This window comes from Daldinia decipiens, assembly GCF_022478715.1.
Source record: "Daldinia decipiens strain CBS 113046 unplaced genomic scaffold F4813scaffold_15, whole genome shotgun sequence".
NCBI classification, from domain to species: Eukaryota; Fungi; Ascomycota; class Sordariomycetes; order Xylariales; family Hypoxylaceae; genus Daldinia; species Daldinia decipiens.
In genome coordinates this window covers 400,516-416,585 of record NW_026054558.1, presented here as the reverse complement: position 1 = coordinate 416,585, position 16,070 = coordinate 400,516, and the positions used below count along the sequence as shown (strand labels likewise).

The following is a 16,070-nucleotide window of genomic DNA, read 5'->3' as shown; positions in this document are numbered from 1 at the left end:
ACCGAGACGAGGATATATAAAAATATGCAATCACTTTTATCCTTCACAAAGAGCAAGCCATCCTACAATAACACCGGCGAGTTTACAATAATTAGCGAATCTACAATACAGCTGCAGACAAGCGCTCAGAAAGGAGATCCTAATGACCTTGAAGCACAGGCGGGACCTCGAGGAATATATATAGCGACTTCTCTCGAATTGACCTCGATGGAGAGACCGCATAACCCATCCTTCCCACACTAATGCTGTCCTGTATTTCTACTTGATTCGTGGTTATATTGTTGGGACCTCGGATCACCGAAACATCTTGGCAAGGGTCATATAGGTCAGGTGGTTATACGAATGATATTATTATATTGTTTCATGGTTCTTCGAATAACAATGCATTGTTTTCATCGTTTTTGTTCGTATCCTTAGGATTTAGGTTAGGTAAATAATAAACCACTACTATGAGCAATTCATTAGGAAGATCGGATCGGAAACATCGTAGATTTTGGAATCCCCCTCACCCACAGCAACATTGCCTGCATATCTACCAGCTAGGCACCTAGCCTGTACTTACTACTATAAGCACTATAAGACGTCCACCCCAAGGAGTTGATGCTGAAAATGCAGTCTGAAAAATACGAGATAATGCAAAAGGAAAGACTTGGTGATTGAAAGCTAGCTAGTATAGCCTGAATTTTCCACCTTGGCTACCTTAGATACCTTCTAACCTATACATAGGCCATATAAGGCAGTGCAATAAACAGTAATCGAATTCATAGGGATATAGAGAGAGCAGCCGATACATCATGAAGCACTAGTTTCGTAGCTTAAACCCACCAGGAGTGCCCTGCTGAAATACGCCTTCTGGGTCATATTTTTCGCTGGCCTCCTTAAGCTTTGAGAAGCCTTCTGGGCCATATCCTGCAAGGACATCATCTTCCTTATAAGCATAGTTGGTAAAAATATACCGGTGCAGGGATTCCTTCTCGCTTGCAAGTCGTCTCAGCTCGGTTATGAAATCTTGTACCGCTACAAATATACGGTTGTCGTCCTCTGCTAGCTTCCAGGTCGGATTAATCAGCACTACAAATAATGGTCCATCCGAGGATGGGATAGCCATCGCATTGCCACCCGCCTTTGCTGAGTTCTCCAGTAGAGACTTGGTCAAAGGATGGAACCCGAGAGTAAAAGTTAACCCCTCGGCATCCTTAATCTTGACGAGTGTTTCCTGCCACTTATTGTAGAAAGATTTCATCAGAGAAACATCCGGCTTGATGGTGACCGAAACCCAATATTGCCTGCCAAAATATAAGTAAGAGGTACGGTTAAATTATATCCCGTTAATAAACTCACCGTAATCCGTCACCTGAGAAGCTAGACAGCTCTTCACAAAACCCGAGGTGCGTCGACGTTCGCATGGTGCACAGTTGCTTTATTTGCGGCTCTACGGTTGTAAAGCGTCGCAGAGAAGGGGAATCTTCTTCCCCTTTCGTGTGATACATGACGCAAGTCACGGCTTGTTGACCAAACCCGTAGCCAATGCTGCACATGAGATGTGTATCTTCATCTGATTCATCATGCGCGAAGTCACAGGCATTCTGGAGAAGTTGTGGGAACGTATCGGGCATGTAATACGTTAAGCCGCCCCATATATCCCCCGACGAAAAAGTCTTCATCTTGAAGGAGGTGACAATTCCGAAATTGTTCAAGCCACCCTTCAAACTTCGCCAAAGGTCGTTATTCTCTTCTATGCTTGCACGAACAGTCTCACCAGATGCGAGGACCACCTGGAACTCGGTGACTGAGTCGCATGAAAACCCCGTTCGCGCCGAGAACATGGACAATCCCCCTATAATCTAATTAGCAAGAATAAGAATCGCATGTTTCGAGTTCGATTACCTCCCAATATGAAACCGGCAACACCGAGGCGCCCAACGCGGCCGCCAGCTACTGTCAAGCCATACTTCTCCAGTTCAGTATAGACATTGGTCCAAGTTTCTCCAGCACTAATGTCCACCGCTGACCGGTCATCGCTCAACTTAACCCCTTTGAGGTCTCGCATATCGATTGTAACACCATCTTGGATATTCGCACTGCCGGCAAATGGAGTGTGACCAGCACCTCGAATAGCTATTTGACAGTCTCCTGAAAGGACATGCGGGCGGAGGGCTCGGACCAAACCCTGCACTTGTTCGGCACTATTTGGACTAACAATATATGAGGGCTTAACTTCGATCTCAAAAGCGCTGAAGTATGAGCCATTCTCTTTCTCATATTCAGCGCTGCCAGGCTGCCAGACCGAAACTCCGGAGACGCTTGTTAAAGATTTAAAAATCTGCGGGCCATCTGAACTTGCCATGTTGATATATATGCCTGTCTTCGTAAAATAGTGATGGGTTTGGACCAAATTAACGGCGAGGCAACGAGGGAGTGCGACAAGTATTTATGTTCGATCATGTAATATGCAGAAATATAAAAATATAAAAAATATGTAACATATAAAGGTTACTAGCCAAAAACAGCATGGTATATTTAATATAAAATCCGTAATATTATAAGTATTTCTTTTATGCCCTCATCCGTAATGGTGTGTTGCACAAGATCCTCACGGCATCCCGCTTGTATACAACAACGCCCCAGGCCCAGGCCCCTTTAGTTCAGCTGCCTGCCTCGATAGGTAGTAATCGGTTAGATTACTAAATATCGAACGCGCAATGCCTGGGTGTATTTAAAATAACCATTCTCGGAGTCTCCATCATATAGCAATACGTTTATTACTTGATCTCATTACTTACCGTCCTATTCAAAATGGAGTCATCATATGTAGAGGCTGTGATGATAGCTGTAGCCAAAGATGCTCGCTTTGCTATCCTGGGGATAACAGTTTTTCTATTTATATCCTGGAGACTTTTCACATTCACTATCGTTCCCCTACTTCATCCGAATGATCCCAAAGAATACCCTTACTGGATCCCGGTTGTTGGTAGGCGTTTCCCAACTCGTTTGATCTCCACAAGTCGGTAACAAAGCTAGGCCATCTACGATCCTTCTTTAAGAATTCGAGCCAACTATTATCAGAAGCAAGGTAAAATACATCCTTTTTCTAGCGATACATTACTAATATGCGCCACGTAGGTTGTATTTTCATAACAGTAGGGAACCCTTCGCCCTAACAGCTGGGGGGCAGAAGTGGTACGTTCTTACCAAGGCTGAAGATGTCGCCGCGACATACAAAATTGATAATGGCTCTCTATCATATGACATTTTCGCCGTTGAAGTTATGCGTATGGTAGGGATCTCAGAAGAAGGGATCCGCAAGGCTTTTCAGACGCAGGGTGCTGAAAAGGATAACCACATATCTAAGCCGCACAAGCACTTGGTCAGACTCTGTAGGGAGTACCAACTGGAGCAGCTTTCACCCGGAAGTCGCCTAGACCGGCTAGTGGGAATGGCTATTGATACAATGAAGCTTCATATGGATGTTGAGATGATTGCACAGCAGAAATGGTACGCCTCATCAATTTGTGATGGTTGTATCACCGTCTCTCTCTACCAATGGCTCTCTGATGTCTTCATTGACATGGGAACTCAATTATACTTTGGAAAACTACTGAAGGAGATAGAGCCTGATATCGTTCGTATATTCATGGCCTTCGAAACTCTTTCCTGGCAGGCCATGTACCAATACCCTAGTTTTCTATGCGGCGAGATGATGAGCGCCAAATCCAAACTTCAGAATGGGCTAAAAACCTACTTTGCCATTCCCAAGGAGCAAAGAAACAATACGTCATGGTTTATATCACAAATTGAGAAAGATATGGATCGTCTCAATGTAGCAACAAATGATAGGGCGATATTCTTCTTTCAGCTCTTCTGGAGGTATGTTTACGGCTTTCATTCGCTCCTCATATTTCATATTGCAAGCCATGTTAGCTAACCACATACAGCATTAATGGCAACACTCGAAAGGCGCCATTCTGGCTACTTTCATACCTCATTTTTGATCAAGATCTCATGAAGCTTATCCAGGCCGAGACAAGGCCTGCTCTACAAAATAATGGTGTTGATATTGCTTATCTCCTCGACTCTCAAACCTGTCCACGACTAAACAGCATCTGGGATGAAATGACTCGACTCACTGCTTTCGCTGCTTCGGTTCGGTTTTTAACCCGCGACATCGAGCTAGGAGGTAAGATTCTACGTAAGGGCAACCGCCTTATGATGCCACAACGGCAGTTACACTTCAGCGAACAGGTGTTCGGAGACGATGCATCTAAGTTCAATCCGGACAGGTTCTTGAAAAACCCAGCACTTCGAAGGAACCCAAGTCTCAGGCCATTTGGTGGCGGAGCTACTATGTGCCCCGGCCGCAATCTAGCGAAGCAGACAACATTTGCATTTGTCGCAATTGCCATAAATGTATTTGATTTGGCTCTGGACCCGCCTGGCCAAAAATTCCCTGAAGCTGCAGAAGGAAAACCATCAATCGGATTAGTTGACTTGCAAGATGGACATGACCTGCTTGTGAGGCTTTGCCCAACAAAGGCCTACTTCGGTCTAAGGGGCAGTTAAGATTTGTTTGTAGAAGGTCTTTTGGATTATAGATATACGCAGATCCGTCTGGTAGCTTTTCTACTATAATCAAACAGCATGGAAACAACTTTGTTCTGCGAGGAACTCTCACCTAACTAGCTACGAGAGTCTAAGTCTACCTATGCATATCGAACATGTCCTTTGTTCTAGACGTACTCTACTACTACCAAACCCGAAATCATCTATCATGAGATTTCGAGGCTGGATCTTCAGTCTCAATCATCAGCAGGGTATGGACGGAATCTTCTCCCACGTGCAATTCTTGCATCGACAATGTCTACATCCATTCGTGGTGCACATGATCTCTTGAGGTGCAAATGTGTGCTTGCACCTGCAACTATAAGTTCCGTCAGCCAACCGTAAATACATGAAAGGGGTTAACCTAGATGAGCAGGGCCACTGTGCAGTGTCTCGGAAAGGCCCCCCCTTGCCGCGTGCGCCAAAGATCAACCACACATGGCAGCCGGAATGACAAGAGAATAAATAGATGCTTACCATTTCCAAAGATGGGTTGCGTAGAGAGGCGGGTCCTGTTTATAAGGCGGATCCGGGGTCGGCGGCCTTGGTGGCGGCTTGGGAGGGTTAACTTTGTCTTTTGCGTGATTCCCTAGAGATTCGCCCGCCATTGAGGATAAACTGCCGAAGCTGTAACAACAAGGGTAGGTATGGATCAAGCTATCAGGACAAGAATTTGTATATCGAGAAAGATCGCAAGATGGCGTGTTGGTTGAGACAATATCGGTGCTGTTGATTTTATAACCTAAAAGTCTATGCCATTGGATGTCAAGGGGATCTTTTTGAGTTTAAATAGATCTTGGACTAAGATGATGACTGGTAACTGTCTACAATGGTTGACGCATCGTCGCGCAGATATCTTCTAGACTCCCTTGGAAAACTGACTTAGATACTATGAGTAAGATTCCCAGCTGTATAGTGCTAACCTCTGTACGTCACCAACTCACCTAGAATTCATAAATACTCCCGTAATGAGTAGTTCTGTCGTCTCGACTTATGGATTAGGTATATAAATTAAATCGCGATGTTTCCCCAGTCGCCTCTAGAAGATAGGTATTTAATCTTGACGTATCTGGAGAAATAACCTCTCGATACCTAGGTACTAAAGGCAACACGAGCGAGATATTAAGGTCAAGCCCTAGAAAATAAGGGGGAAGGGCGTTCACTTATAGACACTCGGGTGGTATTCCAAAGATTCAATTATAATATACCACTCTACCGCGACTAAATAGTCAAGGATAGAGTAATATTCGAAGACAGGGTATTATTGAGCTTATATGGATAAATGAAGACAGCCTTGAGGACCAGAGGAATAATTTCAGCCTATGAAAAACCTCTGGTTGATGCTCTTCCCCTAGTTTCACCTATTGTGGCTCTATCTATGAATGCTTCCTTTAACACCGTATGATAGGGGACGGTACTTTGACTAAAATTATGTGCTCAATGCAAGACAAGCATCAACTGCAAGACCAACCCTATAGGACTCAAGTATTAGCAAGTTAAAATATCCAGACGATGTGGTGAGCAAACTAACCTTCCCTCTTTCTGATAGACAACATCGCTAATGATGTCTCGGTCCAAATCCGGAAACATACTAGCCAGAGTTTCTACAACATTGTTGTGCTCTGCTCGGTGGATCCTCTGAGCTTCGGCAACCTCAGCGCTAGCCTGCCTTGCTGCGGCTTCTTCAGCTGACAATCGCTGGCGCGTATCCATCGAAGGGGGCTGCCCATCAACGCTGGGCCGAGGACTAAGTCGTGACGTAGTTTCTGGTTGAGGCATACGGGCAGACGAACTGGGACCAGCACCGCTTGGATCCTCCGAAAAGATACGGCCGATAGACGACAAGGGCCTTTGAATTGAACGAAGTAAGCCGGATATTGCTGGACTCTCTTCACCGGAGTCATCATCGTTGGATGACGAAGATCGACGTGGTGTGGCTGGCCCATCCATATCGAGCGATGGGCGTGTCGAAGAGGTGCCCGGGGGATACAGTCCAGTCTTTTCGGACTGCCGCGGCTGTGCTGCAGTAGGCGGCTCCTCCGCTCTATGTTTTTCTGCAATAGCGGAGACGGCTGCTTCTACGTTCTTGTCGAATTCCTCATCGGATATCGTAAGAGAAGTACGGTCCATGCTCTCGATGAATTGTATAGCACCCATCTAGTTTACAAGGTAAGCAGACAAAATTATTAAACGGATACTATTTCGAGGCTCACCAAAGATGAAAGATAATATCCAGCTTCCCCGCCGAGTTTTTCCTGGTTCCGGAATCGCAAAATATAATGAACATTAGAGACCAGGTGGTCGGGATTAGACCGTAAAACGACGTATATCAAAAGCGGCATGAGAGAGTCAGCGGAAGAGTCGGATTTATTATGTTTAAGAAGGCCTAAACTCCCAGTTAGTTAATGCTATGACATGTTGACATGTCGATCTCTATACCAAATATGACTTTGCAGCAGTTAAGAACGCAAATGATCTTGTCTCGAGGTGCTCTGTAGGATTTAATTTTTAGGAGTTCTAGAATCGTTAGCGATTAAGCGTCGGTTATAAGAACGTGGAAAACGTACCCTGCTGAGCTAGAATGAGAAATCTTTTGCCGCTATCACTGGCAGGTGGGATATCTAAGTGCTCTTCTCGGACCCAGCTATATATATTGATCTTCTGCGCTAGTATTTCGTCCCTCTCTACGTCCTCTTGGTGCTGCCCGCGTCGCCCTGGCCCCAGTGGTAGATCACCCCCTCGGCGCTTCGGTTTTGCGCCTGGGATAGGTTGGGGCGGAGGTATTGCGGGTGAAAAGGTCTGCGTGTAGAGCCTGTTCATGACAAGCTTCTCCATTCCTTCTCGGGCGTTGTCGAATTCTGCGTCCGACACCTCGCTCCATACCTCACATTGGGCCATTTTATTGGCTATGAACGTAAGAAAATCGCTAATAATCTTAACTTGCTCGTGAACCATCCACTGACGTTTTGCAAACTCGGACAAAAAAGACTTGAGATACCTCGCAACGGGATCGGCCTTCTTATGTTTGAGCTGTTCTAAAAATCGGTGGAAGTCAAACGGCAGAGCTGGTTCTGGCTCGGGATCTGGAGGTGGGGGTCTATGCAGGGGCGCCACAGATGAAGTCTCATCTGACGGCCCGTCCTTGGGCGGGACCGGCGGACCGTAGTCATCGGGCTCCTTTAGCTTATCCCTTGACCGGGCACTTGTCGGCGAGGTGTTGGAGATCCTTAGACTTTGCACGTCTTGTAGCTGCTGAGCAATACTCGGCGCAAGGGGCTCAAGGCTGGATTTCCTTGGCGGATGCTGTACCGGGGGGCTACCTAGAAGAGGTGAAGCAATCTCAAGCCGCGGGCTCATCACTTCATCTGCTCCTGGGCCACCGCCATCTTCGGGGAACTGTTCCATGATACTCTGAATTTCCGAACGAGATGCGCCTTCTTGCTCATCCTCGCTTGCATAACGCCTCTCGTCATATCCGGCATCGGATCGAGTTGGGGAGGGCTCTAGACCGTGCCCCTTGGGTCGATGGGAGGAGTTGGCTCTGGACGGCGGCTGGGACCCGTCGGGAGTAGGAGGCGTCGGGTCAACATATGGGGCAGTTGTGATAGTTAAGTATTGTGGCTTCTTGGGTTTGAGGGTCGCGACAGAAGATTCCATAGGGTCAACTGGAACGTCGGACGTAAATTCTTGACCAGTCTTATCCACCGATACATCTACAATCTTGGTATCTTCCTCATGGGTAGCGTGATCGGCTGGGGGCTTATCCTCGGCAGGGTCTAGGGCTTGGTTGTCTAGGGCTTTGGGCTCCTGTATGCCTTCCTTCGTCTCGCCATCTTTAGATTTACTTGGAGCCTCGACCTGTCCCGACTCCGACGGAGTAGCCGTGACGGTCGGTAAAGTATCTAGCGGATCGGCGGGCTTTTGATCCCTCATGGCGGGGTCATGGTTGGAGGTGATAGCAACCTCTGGTCTGACAAGAGGGCTTGCAGACTCTAGTAGAGACTGTTCAGGAGGAGGCATGCATGAAAGCTCGAGTTGCTTAAGCGGTATGTAGGTAGTTTAGGATGTAGAGATGCTTTTAGTTGTGAGGTGGAGATAAGAAATGTTGCAGCAACTTTATGAGGTACCTAAGTTAGATAGGCGGCAGGTACAGCAGGAGAGCAGGCAGAGCCAGGCAATAATAGTATGTGCATGTGCTGGGATAGTTTATCGTTATCGCTTTCCTAGAAACGCGTGAAACTGTAAACCCTGGAGACTCGCATAAGGTTGCTCCAATTAATGCCGACTGACGCCAAGTTCCGGGAATTACACTGGAGCTTGAATACCGCCACAGCTTAATTAGACGCTAACAGATGCCAAAAGCTAAGCCACTAGAGGCACCTACCGACTCATGTGTACAAGGCGCATATCTGATCTGCACCAGTACCTAAGAGGTTGTTCAAACATAAATTGCTCAATGAATTTGATAAACATTGGTGGTTTAAGGAATCTATATTCATGCTATAGCTTATTAACAGGTCATAGTTAGTATGGTTTATTCCAACTTTTAAGTTTTGTGTTTAAATGAAGACCTAGTTACTTGATCCTTTTGGCTTATCTTTGTTTAACGGCTTTATATACATTTACAAAGCAGCTACCAAGATCTCTTATGATAAGTAGCCTATTGATGGCTATATAGCAAATTTAATAACTAACAACTATATCATATGCTGTAAGTTGGGTGCTTCTCTAGTATAAAATTCTTATTTTTAAGCCGAGTAGGCGGAGATATTGCCAAGTAATAAAGCCTTGGCGTACGTAGTAAAATAAAATTATCTGACAAGAATGTTTTTGGAGTGAATACCTGACTTATATGTATAGGTAGGTAGGTATGTACCTCTCAGCCCGACTGAAATTTGAGACAATAATGATAAGGTTGACATTAAATCTTATAAGTAGGTACGGAGGAAGATAAGTAAGGAATCTATTCGAATGAAGTAATGGCTTCGTATAATATACCGATACATCTTCTAGGATGTAGATATGAGATATGTTGAAGTCTTTAAGCCAAATCAAGTCTTACACGTGCAGTAGCGCAGGCCTACTACAAATATATAAGCACATAAGATTGGCCAAACGTCATCCCAGTATACTATGTATTGTACATACATACATAGGTGCCCAAGATATGCACGTTATGCACCTTGTGTACCGGGGTAGAACAGTATCCACTGTCGCAAGACGATGACAAGTGACACCTAAGATCGGCGCCAAGCCAACTGTACATAGCGGGAGTCCCGGCCGCTAATTCGGATTCGTCCAGAATTATGGCATTGTAAACAGGGAGGCTACAATAGTCCGCCATGTCCGCCATGTCCACCATGTCCACTCTGCCATGTACGGAATACAAAGAATACCTAATCACAAATCTTGTCTTCCAGTTACTCTCGGAGGAATATTTGGCTTCAGAAGCCACTTTGAAGCCTTACTTGGCAGCTTGGGTTAGAGAGCTAGTGTCTTGTCGCCTTCCGTTCGTTCCGAATCCTCTATGCACTTATTACACACTCATTTTTTATATCCTATGGCTCGAAATATTACACCCTCTGCCATTGCTGACATAGGCTCTCCGTGAGAGGATTTCTGCCGATGCTTTCGAAACGGTTTGCAATGTGGTTACATTCGTTCAAAATTGCGCATAATGCCTCGAACGTCTATAAATGTAGATTTTGACGTAAAAAAGAAGCAAGGCGTAGACACAATCCCGAAGGCAGCTCGGCAGACCCGGATGCGATTGGAAGCAATTGGAGAAACCGTACAAGAATGCGCCGCGCAATGGTACAAGAGATATTTGCTAGAGATTATATTACGACAGAAGCCTTTAAACCCTTCAAAAGATGGGCGACACGTCCCGCTGCAAGTCGAGCAAGAACAAGTTTTAATCGATGAACGACGCGGCCAACCGTACATATCGAATGCGATTCGAACTTCGAGATATACCTTGATCGATTTCATACCGAAACAGTTGATATTTCAGTTCACACGGCTAGCGAATTTCTATTTCCTCTGCGTCGGTATTCCCCAGGCGATCCCGGGCCTAAGTACAACAGGAAGTTACACGACTATCTTGCCTTTGCTATTCTTTGTTCTCCTCACGATCGTTAAAGAGGGTTACGATGATTATAAGCGTCATCGGTTAGATAATCTAGAGAACGCGAATTCTACAAGGGTTCTAAGACCGAAATCTCGAGGCGTAAATGCTGTTTCGCCGGTTCAAAAATGGTTGACAGGTACATTCAAAAGTAACGGCGCAGATATAAATCATTGGGACGACGGGGACGAGACCGATGGAGACTACGGGTGGAGGCGAGTTGAGTGGCAGGATGTCAAAGTTGGCGATGTCGTCAAGCTAGTTCGCGATGAAGCAGTGCCAGCCGACCTAGTTCTTTTATACGCCACAGGAGAGAATGGACTAGCTTACATCGATACTATGGACTTGGACGGCGAAACCAATCTTAAGAGTAAGGAATCACTTCCGGATTTCCAAGGTTGCCAAGCTATTTCTGGTATTCGCAGCTGTCTAGCCGAGTTCGTCCTCGAGGACCCGAATCCTGATTTATATCGTTTCGATGGGCGTGTTACAGTACGCGGCCGAACGCTCCCTTTAACGTCTAATGAAGTCATATATCGAGGTAGTACACTCAGAAATACTACTTGCGCCATTGGGATAGCGATTAACACTGGAGAGGAGTGTAAAATTCGCATGAATGCGAATCAGCATCCTCGTGCCAAGAAGCCGGCACTAGAAACTATTGCTAACAAGATTGTCATTACTCTCGCCTTCTACGTTATTGTTCTGACGGTCGGGTGCTCCATGGGCTACATCATCTGGCGGAGGTCTACCGAGCGAGTCTCTTGGTATGTCTCCATGGCCACAGTCGAGTTTAAGCAAATCATTATCGGTTATGCAATCATGTTCAACAATGTCATCCCCCTTGCGCTCTACGTCACTCTCGAGATAACTAGGATCGGCCAGATGCTTATGTTAAACAATGACGTGGAAATGTATGATGAGGTAACTGATACTCCGGCTCGGTGCAATACTAATACTATTTTGGAGAATCTTGGCCAAGTCAGCTACATATTCTCTGACAAGACAGGCACGCTCACAGAGAATGTCATGAAGTTTCGCAAAATGAGTATTGCAGGGACCTCTTGGTTACACGAAGCAGATATTCAGTCTGAAGAAGATACAGTGGCGACAGGTCTTGGCCTTGCTGTTGATGCAGGAGTTGCGATGCCGCGCAAGTCCAGAGAGGTTGCTAGTGTGATTCACGAAGATATCGAGCTTTATCCCCTATCGCCAGCGGCATCAAGTGTCACACCTCGGTCAGAAAGGAGGTCGTCGTCGCAATGGAGGTCAAGTGCTCGCCCAGACCATATGCAGCCCAATGTTACAACCTCAGACTTGCTGGAGTATATCAGGTTGAGGCCGACATCGCCTTTTGCGAGACGAGCCAAGGATTACATACTCTGCATGGCTCTATGCCACACATGCTTACCAGAGGTCAAAGATGGGGTAGTCGACTTTCAAGCTTCGTCTCCGGACGAACTGGCGCTTGTCCGTGCTGCACACGAACTTGGATACCTGGTTGCCCACCGGTCATCTCAGGCTGTGACCTTACAAATTGACAACGGGGATGGTAGCCAGAAGACAGAGGTGTACCAGATTTTAGATGTCATCGAGTTTAGTAGCAAGCGGAAACGCATGTCGATTATTGTACGCTTTCCCGACGGGAGAATTTGTCTCATCTGCAAAGGTGCTGATTCAATAATCATGCCTAGGCTTAAATTGGCCCATTTAGCGATACAAAAGGCAACAGAAGTCCGTAAAAGCGTTGAGGTAGAACGTGAATTACTTCGAAGGAGCGAGCAGTTAGATGTGGGAAATAACTTCGGGGGGCGTCCAAGCATAACTTTACGACGGAATATCACAGGTAGTCGAAATAGCATAACCGTTGCACAGCCCACTACACCGGTCAATATCCCGACGATCGTACGGAGCAGGTCCGTTGAAGGATCCCAAACGCGGCACTCTGCAGATAAACTTCGCCCGTCTTTAGGCATACGAACTACGTCTCTCGACGTGACCAAGACGCTATCAAGACTAAGCCCATCAACCCCCAAGCCACCACCGGATAAGTTTGGGTTCCTTGATGATTCCTCTATACATGACGAGTCAATAGTATTCAGTCGATGCTTTAAGCATTTGGATGACTTTGCTTCCGAGGGTTTACGTACTCTCTTGTTTACGCGAAAATTCATACCTGAAAATGAATACGAGACGTGGAAGAAGGTTTATAATGAAGCAACGACAAGTTTAGTAGATCGTCAGGAAATGATCGAAACGGCTGGCGAGTTGATCGAGCAGTCACTCGACCTTGTGGGGGCGACAGCGATTGAGGATAAACTCCAAGTTGGCGTGCCGGAAACCATCGACAAGCTCCGTCGTGCCAATATCAAAATATGGATGTTGACAGGGGATAAGCGCGAAACAGCAATTAACATTGCTCATTCGGCACGAATATGTAGGCCAGGTTCCGATATATTCATTCTTGATTCCTCGAAGGGCTCGTTGGAGACACGGATCAATGATATATCTGAGGAAATTGCAATTGGCTGCACTCATAGCGTAGTCGTTGTTGATGGTCAGACCCTAGCGGTTATCGAGCAGTCAATACGACTTACAGACCTCTTCTACACTCTTATTCCTTTAATCGACTCCGTCATCTGCTGTCGTGCGTCACCCGCTCAGAAATCTTTGATTGTGAAAGCCATTCGGCAGCGAGTGCCAAGCGCTCTAACACTCGCTATTGGTGACGGCGCAAATGACTTGGCCATGATTTCTGCCTCTCATGTCGGAGTCGGAATCTCTGGTAAAGAGGGACTACAGGCTGCTCGTGTAGCTGACTATGCCATTGCACAATTCCGCTTTCTTCAGCGCCTACTCCTTGTCCATGGCCGTTGGAATTATGTCCGCACGGCGAAGTTTATCCTCGCAACTTTTTGGAAGGAAATGTTCTTCTATCTACCAACAGCGATGTACCAGCGCTACAACGGATACAGCGGAACCAGTCTTTATGAGAACTGGAGCTTAACTATATTCAACGCGCTGTTTACGAGTCTGTGCGTCTTGTGTTTGGGTATTTGGGAGCAGGACCTCAGCGCGGAGACGCTACTTGCTGTACCTGAACTATACGTACACGGACAGAGGAATAAGGAGTTAAATATCCCCAGGTTCGTACGTTGGATGGCTGCAGCAGCTGCAGAAGGTGTACTAGTGTGGCTCGGGGTATGGGCTGCCTATAGCGTCTACGGACAGGCCCGCGACGATGCACTTTTTGCGTTTGGCGACTTAGTATTTACGATTGGAGTACTATGGATTAACTGGAAGATCTTGTAAGTCTACATACGCTTGCGCGCTGTAGCATCTTACTGACAAGACTCGCAGTATTCTCGAGACGCATTATAAGTCGGCGGTTGTTATGAGCGCTTTTGGTATTACTCTCGCTGGGTGGTGGGCTTGGCAGGCATTCCTCTCGGGGGTCTATGCAGCGCAACCAAGCCCCTATCCAGCCAGGCACGGATTTGAAGACACTTTTGGCCAAGACCCCCTTTGGTGGCTGACACTAATAGTCATGTTGTTTGTACTCATCTCGATAGAGCTGGTTTACAAGACAGTGAAACGCAACATGATCATCACAGGTACCTGGCAATGGCCGCCATGGAAACAGAGGAGCCCCGACGACAGCTTGGAGGAATGGGGCTTGGAGATTTGGCAGGAATTAGAAAAGGACCCGGTTATGCGCGAGCGGCTGCGAAAGGCATGCATAGAAGAAGGCGAGGTCGAAAACGAGGAACAGGACAGCATTGACCCGGACGACATAATTAAGATTATTTGAAGAAAAAGCATCTGTCGGCGTTTTATGGACCTACACATTTATTTATATGTATATATACCTACCTATATAACCTAACCTATCTACTAACGGCGGTTTGGGTCAGGTTTCTATTGGGATTCTTTTAGGGCATCTCTCTTTTAGGGCATCTCAGGGGTTAAATACCAGGTAGATATATACCCAGCGCGCTGTTTCTACAGATATATACATAGATCCCTATTTTTATATGTACATAAACTATTAATTCATATGTATAATTCATGTCCAATCCCGTCTTTAAAGTCTTTATGTGCAGTTTGTGTATATTGGTAATTTATTTGGATATAAGGCGAACAGCAGGAAACGAGGGAACTTACACTAGCCACAACGAAGCCTACAAACGTCCAGAAACGAGTACTGAGGTCTCAATTGAATCTCGTATTGGGCATTTTTTATATTTTGCATTTTTTATATTTTATAGGACATCATATCGTGTGTAAAGAGTGATGCACACGTCAATTTCGTTTAAGAAACGAGACAAGTCCATCCGCAATACTTGGCATAAATCCTCCCCACCATCGGGGAGTTGTTCTTCACGTCCATCTTGCATCCCGCCGTCTCATCCCACATTCAGCGCATCTAGCCACTAGCCTCCACCGTAGTGTTGCTCACATGCTTCATCTCCAGGCCCTTCAGTCCCTCGAGGTCCTTCAACAGCGGAATAATCTTGGCGAACCCGGGGTGATCGCGCGCCTTCATGTGCGCGTCGACACTCGTCCATCCCAGGATCAACACCAAGGCACTGCTCGGGACGCCGTCGTGGTCGATATCCCGCTCGACCGACCACCCCAGCGCCGTCTCGCCCGTCAAGCCCTCGGCAAACGGGGTCATCTGCCGCGTGAACGCGAGCACGGCGTCCGTGGTGCGCTTGCGCGCGTCCTCGGGGTAGTCGCCCGGAAACCAGATGTGCAGGACCTCGGCGACGGGGGTCTTGCTGTTGGGGCCCGTGTTGTCGAGCGCGGCGACGGGGAACGGCGCAAACTCGACGTGGTACGGGCGCTTGGGCGGGCCGGCGACGGCGCCGAACACGCGCGCTTTGAACGGCGCGTACGCTTCCGTCTTTTCGAAGGCGCGGTGCGCCGTCACCGACTCCCAGTCGGCGAACATGCGCACCGCGTTGACGTCTTCGTGCAGCCGGGACGTGCGCACGCGCAGACACCCCGGCTGTGCGACTAGGGTGGCGGCGGTCGTGTCGAGGATGGAGGCGGCCTCGGCGGCGGGGAGGTCCGGCTTGAGGTCTAGGGCGATGAGTTCTGTGACGGGGGCCATGGCTGCGTTTGCTTTTTATGTTTATGCTACGTAGATGGATCTATGCGTGGCTTGTTCCGATACTGCGGGGGAAATGGATGTTTACGGAAAGCAAATGCGATGTAATTAGAAGGCAGGTTACCTACCTACCTAGGTTACCTTAGTAGGTATGTGGGTGGTTTTATAAATGATGGCCAAGTGAGGGGTTATATATTTAGGTAGTTACCTAAGGTAGGTAGGTACCTAGGT

At 47.0% G+C, this 16,070-nt stretch overlaps 6 protein-coding genes across 6 annotated transcripts; 3 read left to right on the top strand and 3 right to left on the bottom strand.

Annotated features, from left to right (window-relative positions):
- Nucleotides 1-467: 467 nt before the first annotated feature.
- On the bottom strand, nt 468-2,451 carry F4813DRAFT_64641 (uncharacterized protein). The gene is made up of 3 exons (XM_049248732.1): nt 1,888-2,451; nt 1,342-1,837; nt 468-1,286 (listed from the first exon to the last, which is right to left on the bottom strand). Exons 1-3 carry the CDS (start codon nt 2,345-2,347, stop codon nt 803-805), a joined length of 1,440 nt encoding a protein of 479 aa, XP_049099903.1. The 5' UTR covers nt 2,348-2,451; the 3' UTR covers nt 468-802.
- A 345-nt stretch (nt 2,452-2,796) lies between these two features.
- Nucleotides 2,797-4,729, top strand: F4813DRAFT_396085 (cytochrome P450; the record flags this gene model as incomplete). The annotated part of the gene is made up of 4 exons (XM_049247785.1): nt 2,797-2,971; nt 3,022-3,073; nt 3,124-3,867; nt 3,936-4,729. 4 exons carry the CDS (start codon nt 2,797-2,799, stop codon nt 4,558-4,560), a joined length of 1,596 nt encoding a protein of 531 aa, XP_049099902.1. The 3' UTR covers nt 4,561-4,729.
- A 961-nt stretch (nt 4,730-5,690) lies between these two features.
- On the bottom strand, nt 5,691-9,093 carry F4813DRAFT_358446 (uncharacterized protein). Its single transcript, XM_049243240.1, has 5 exons — nt 7,167-9,093; nt 7,039-7,116; nt 6,813-6,985; nt 6,131-6,756; nt 5,691-6,071 (listed from the first exon to the last, which is right to left on the bottom strand). Exons 1-5 carry the CDS (start codon nt 8,617-8,619, stop codon nt 6,029-6,031), a joined length of 2,373 nt encoding a protein of 790 aa, XP_049099901.1. The 5' UTR covers nt 8,620-9,093; the 3' UTR covers nt 5,691-6,028.
- Nucleotides 9,094-9,917: 824 nt separating this feature from the next.
- On the top strand, nt 9,918-14,803 carry F4813DRAFT_358445 (phospholipid-translocating P-type ATPase). The gene is made up of 2 exons (XM_049243239.1): nt 9,918-14,034; nt 14,087-14,803. Exons 1-2 carry the CDS (start codon nt 10,277-10,279, stop codon nt 14,535-14,537), a joined length of 4,209 nt encoding a protein of 1,402 aa, XP_049099900.1. The 5' UTR covers nt 9,918-10,276; the 3' UTR covers nt 14,538-14,803.
- On the top strand, nt 14,667-15,083 carry F4813DRAFT_64364 (uncharacterized protein). The gene has a single exon (XM_049248729.1). The coding sequence runs from the start codon at nt 14,795-14,797 to the stop codon at nt 15,011-15,013; it is 219 nt and encodes a 72-aa protein (XP_049099899.1). The 5' UTR covers nt 14,667-14,794; the 3' UTR covers nt 15,014-15,083.
- F4813DRAFT_358442 (uncharacterized protein) lies at nt 14,804-15,992 on the bottom strand. Its single transcript, XM_049243238.1, has one exon. The coding sequence runs from the start codon at nt 15,840-15,842 to the stop codon at nt 15,153-15,155; it is 690 nt and encodes a 229-aa protein (XP_049099898.1). The 5' UTR covers nt 15,843-15,992; the 3' UTR covers nt 14,804-15,152.
- Between the last annotated feature and the right edge of the window lie 78 nt (nt 15,993-16,070).

What these genes read in the sequence shown, in the direction of transcription:
- F4813DRAFT_64641 (XM_049248732.1), bottom strand. Translation starts at nt 2,347, where the DNA reads ATGGCAAGTTCAGATGGCCCGCAGATTTTTAAATCTTTAACAAGCGTC. An exon ending in TGCCGGTTTCATATTGGGAG is followed by an intron (nt 1,838 to 1,887) that starts GTAATCGAACTC and finishes ATTAGATTATAG; the next exon opens with GGGGATTGTCCATGTTCTCG. An exon ending in TTCTCAGGTGACGGATTACG is followed by an intron (nt 1,287 to 1,341) that starts GTGAGTTTATTA and finishes ATATTTTGGCAG; the next exon opens with GCAATATTGGGTTTCGGTCA.
- F4813DRAFT_358446 (XM_049243240.1), bottom strand. Translation starts at nt 8,619, where the DNA reads ATGCCTCCTCCTGAACAGTCTCTACTAGAGTCTGCAAGCCCTCTTGTC. An exon ending in CTGCTGCAAAGTCATATTTG is followed by an intron (nt 6,986 to 7,038) that starts GTATAGAGATCG and finishes CTGGGAGTTTAG; the next exon opens with GCCTTCTTAAACATAATAAA. An exon ending in GTCTATCAGAAAGAGGGAAG is followed by an intron (nt 6,072 to 6,130) that starts GTTAGTTTGCTC and finishes TGAGTCCTATAG; the next exon opens with GGTTGGTCTTGCAGTTGATG.
- F4813DRAFT_358445 (XM_049243239.1), top strand. Translation starts at nt 10,277, where the DNA reads ATGCCTCGAACGTCTATAAATGTAGATTTTGACGTAAAAAAGAAGCAA. An exon ending in TGGATTAACTGGAAGATCTT is followed by an intron (nt 14,035 to 14,086) that starts GTAAGTCTACAT and finishes CAAGACTCGCAG; the next exon opens with TATTCTCGAGACGCATTATA.
- F4813DRAFT_64364 (XM_049248729.1), top strand. Translation starts at nt 14,795, where the DNA reads ATGTCCAATCCCGTCTTTAAAGTCTTTATGTGCAGTTTGTGTATATTG.
- F4813DRAFT_358442 (XM_049243238.1), bottom strand. Translation starts at nt 15,842, where the DNA reads ATGGCCCCCGTCACAGAACTCATCGCCCTAGACCTCAAGCCGGACCTC.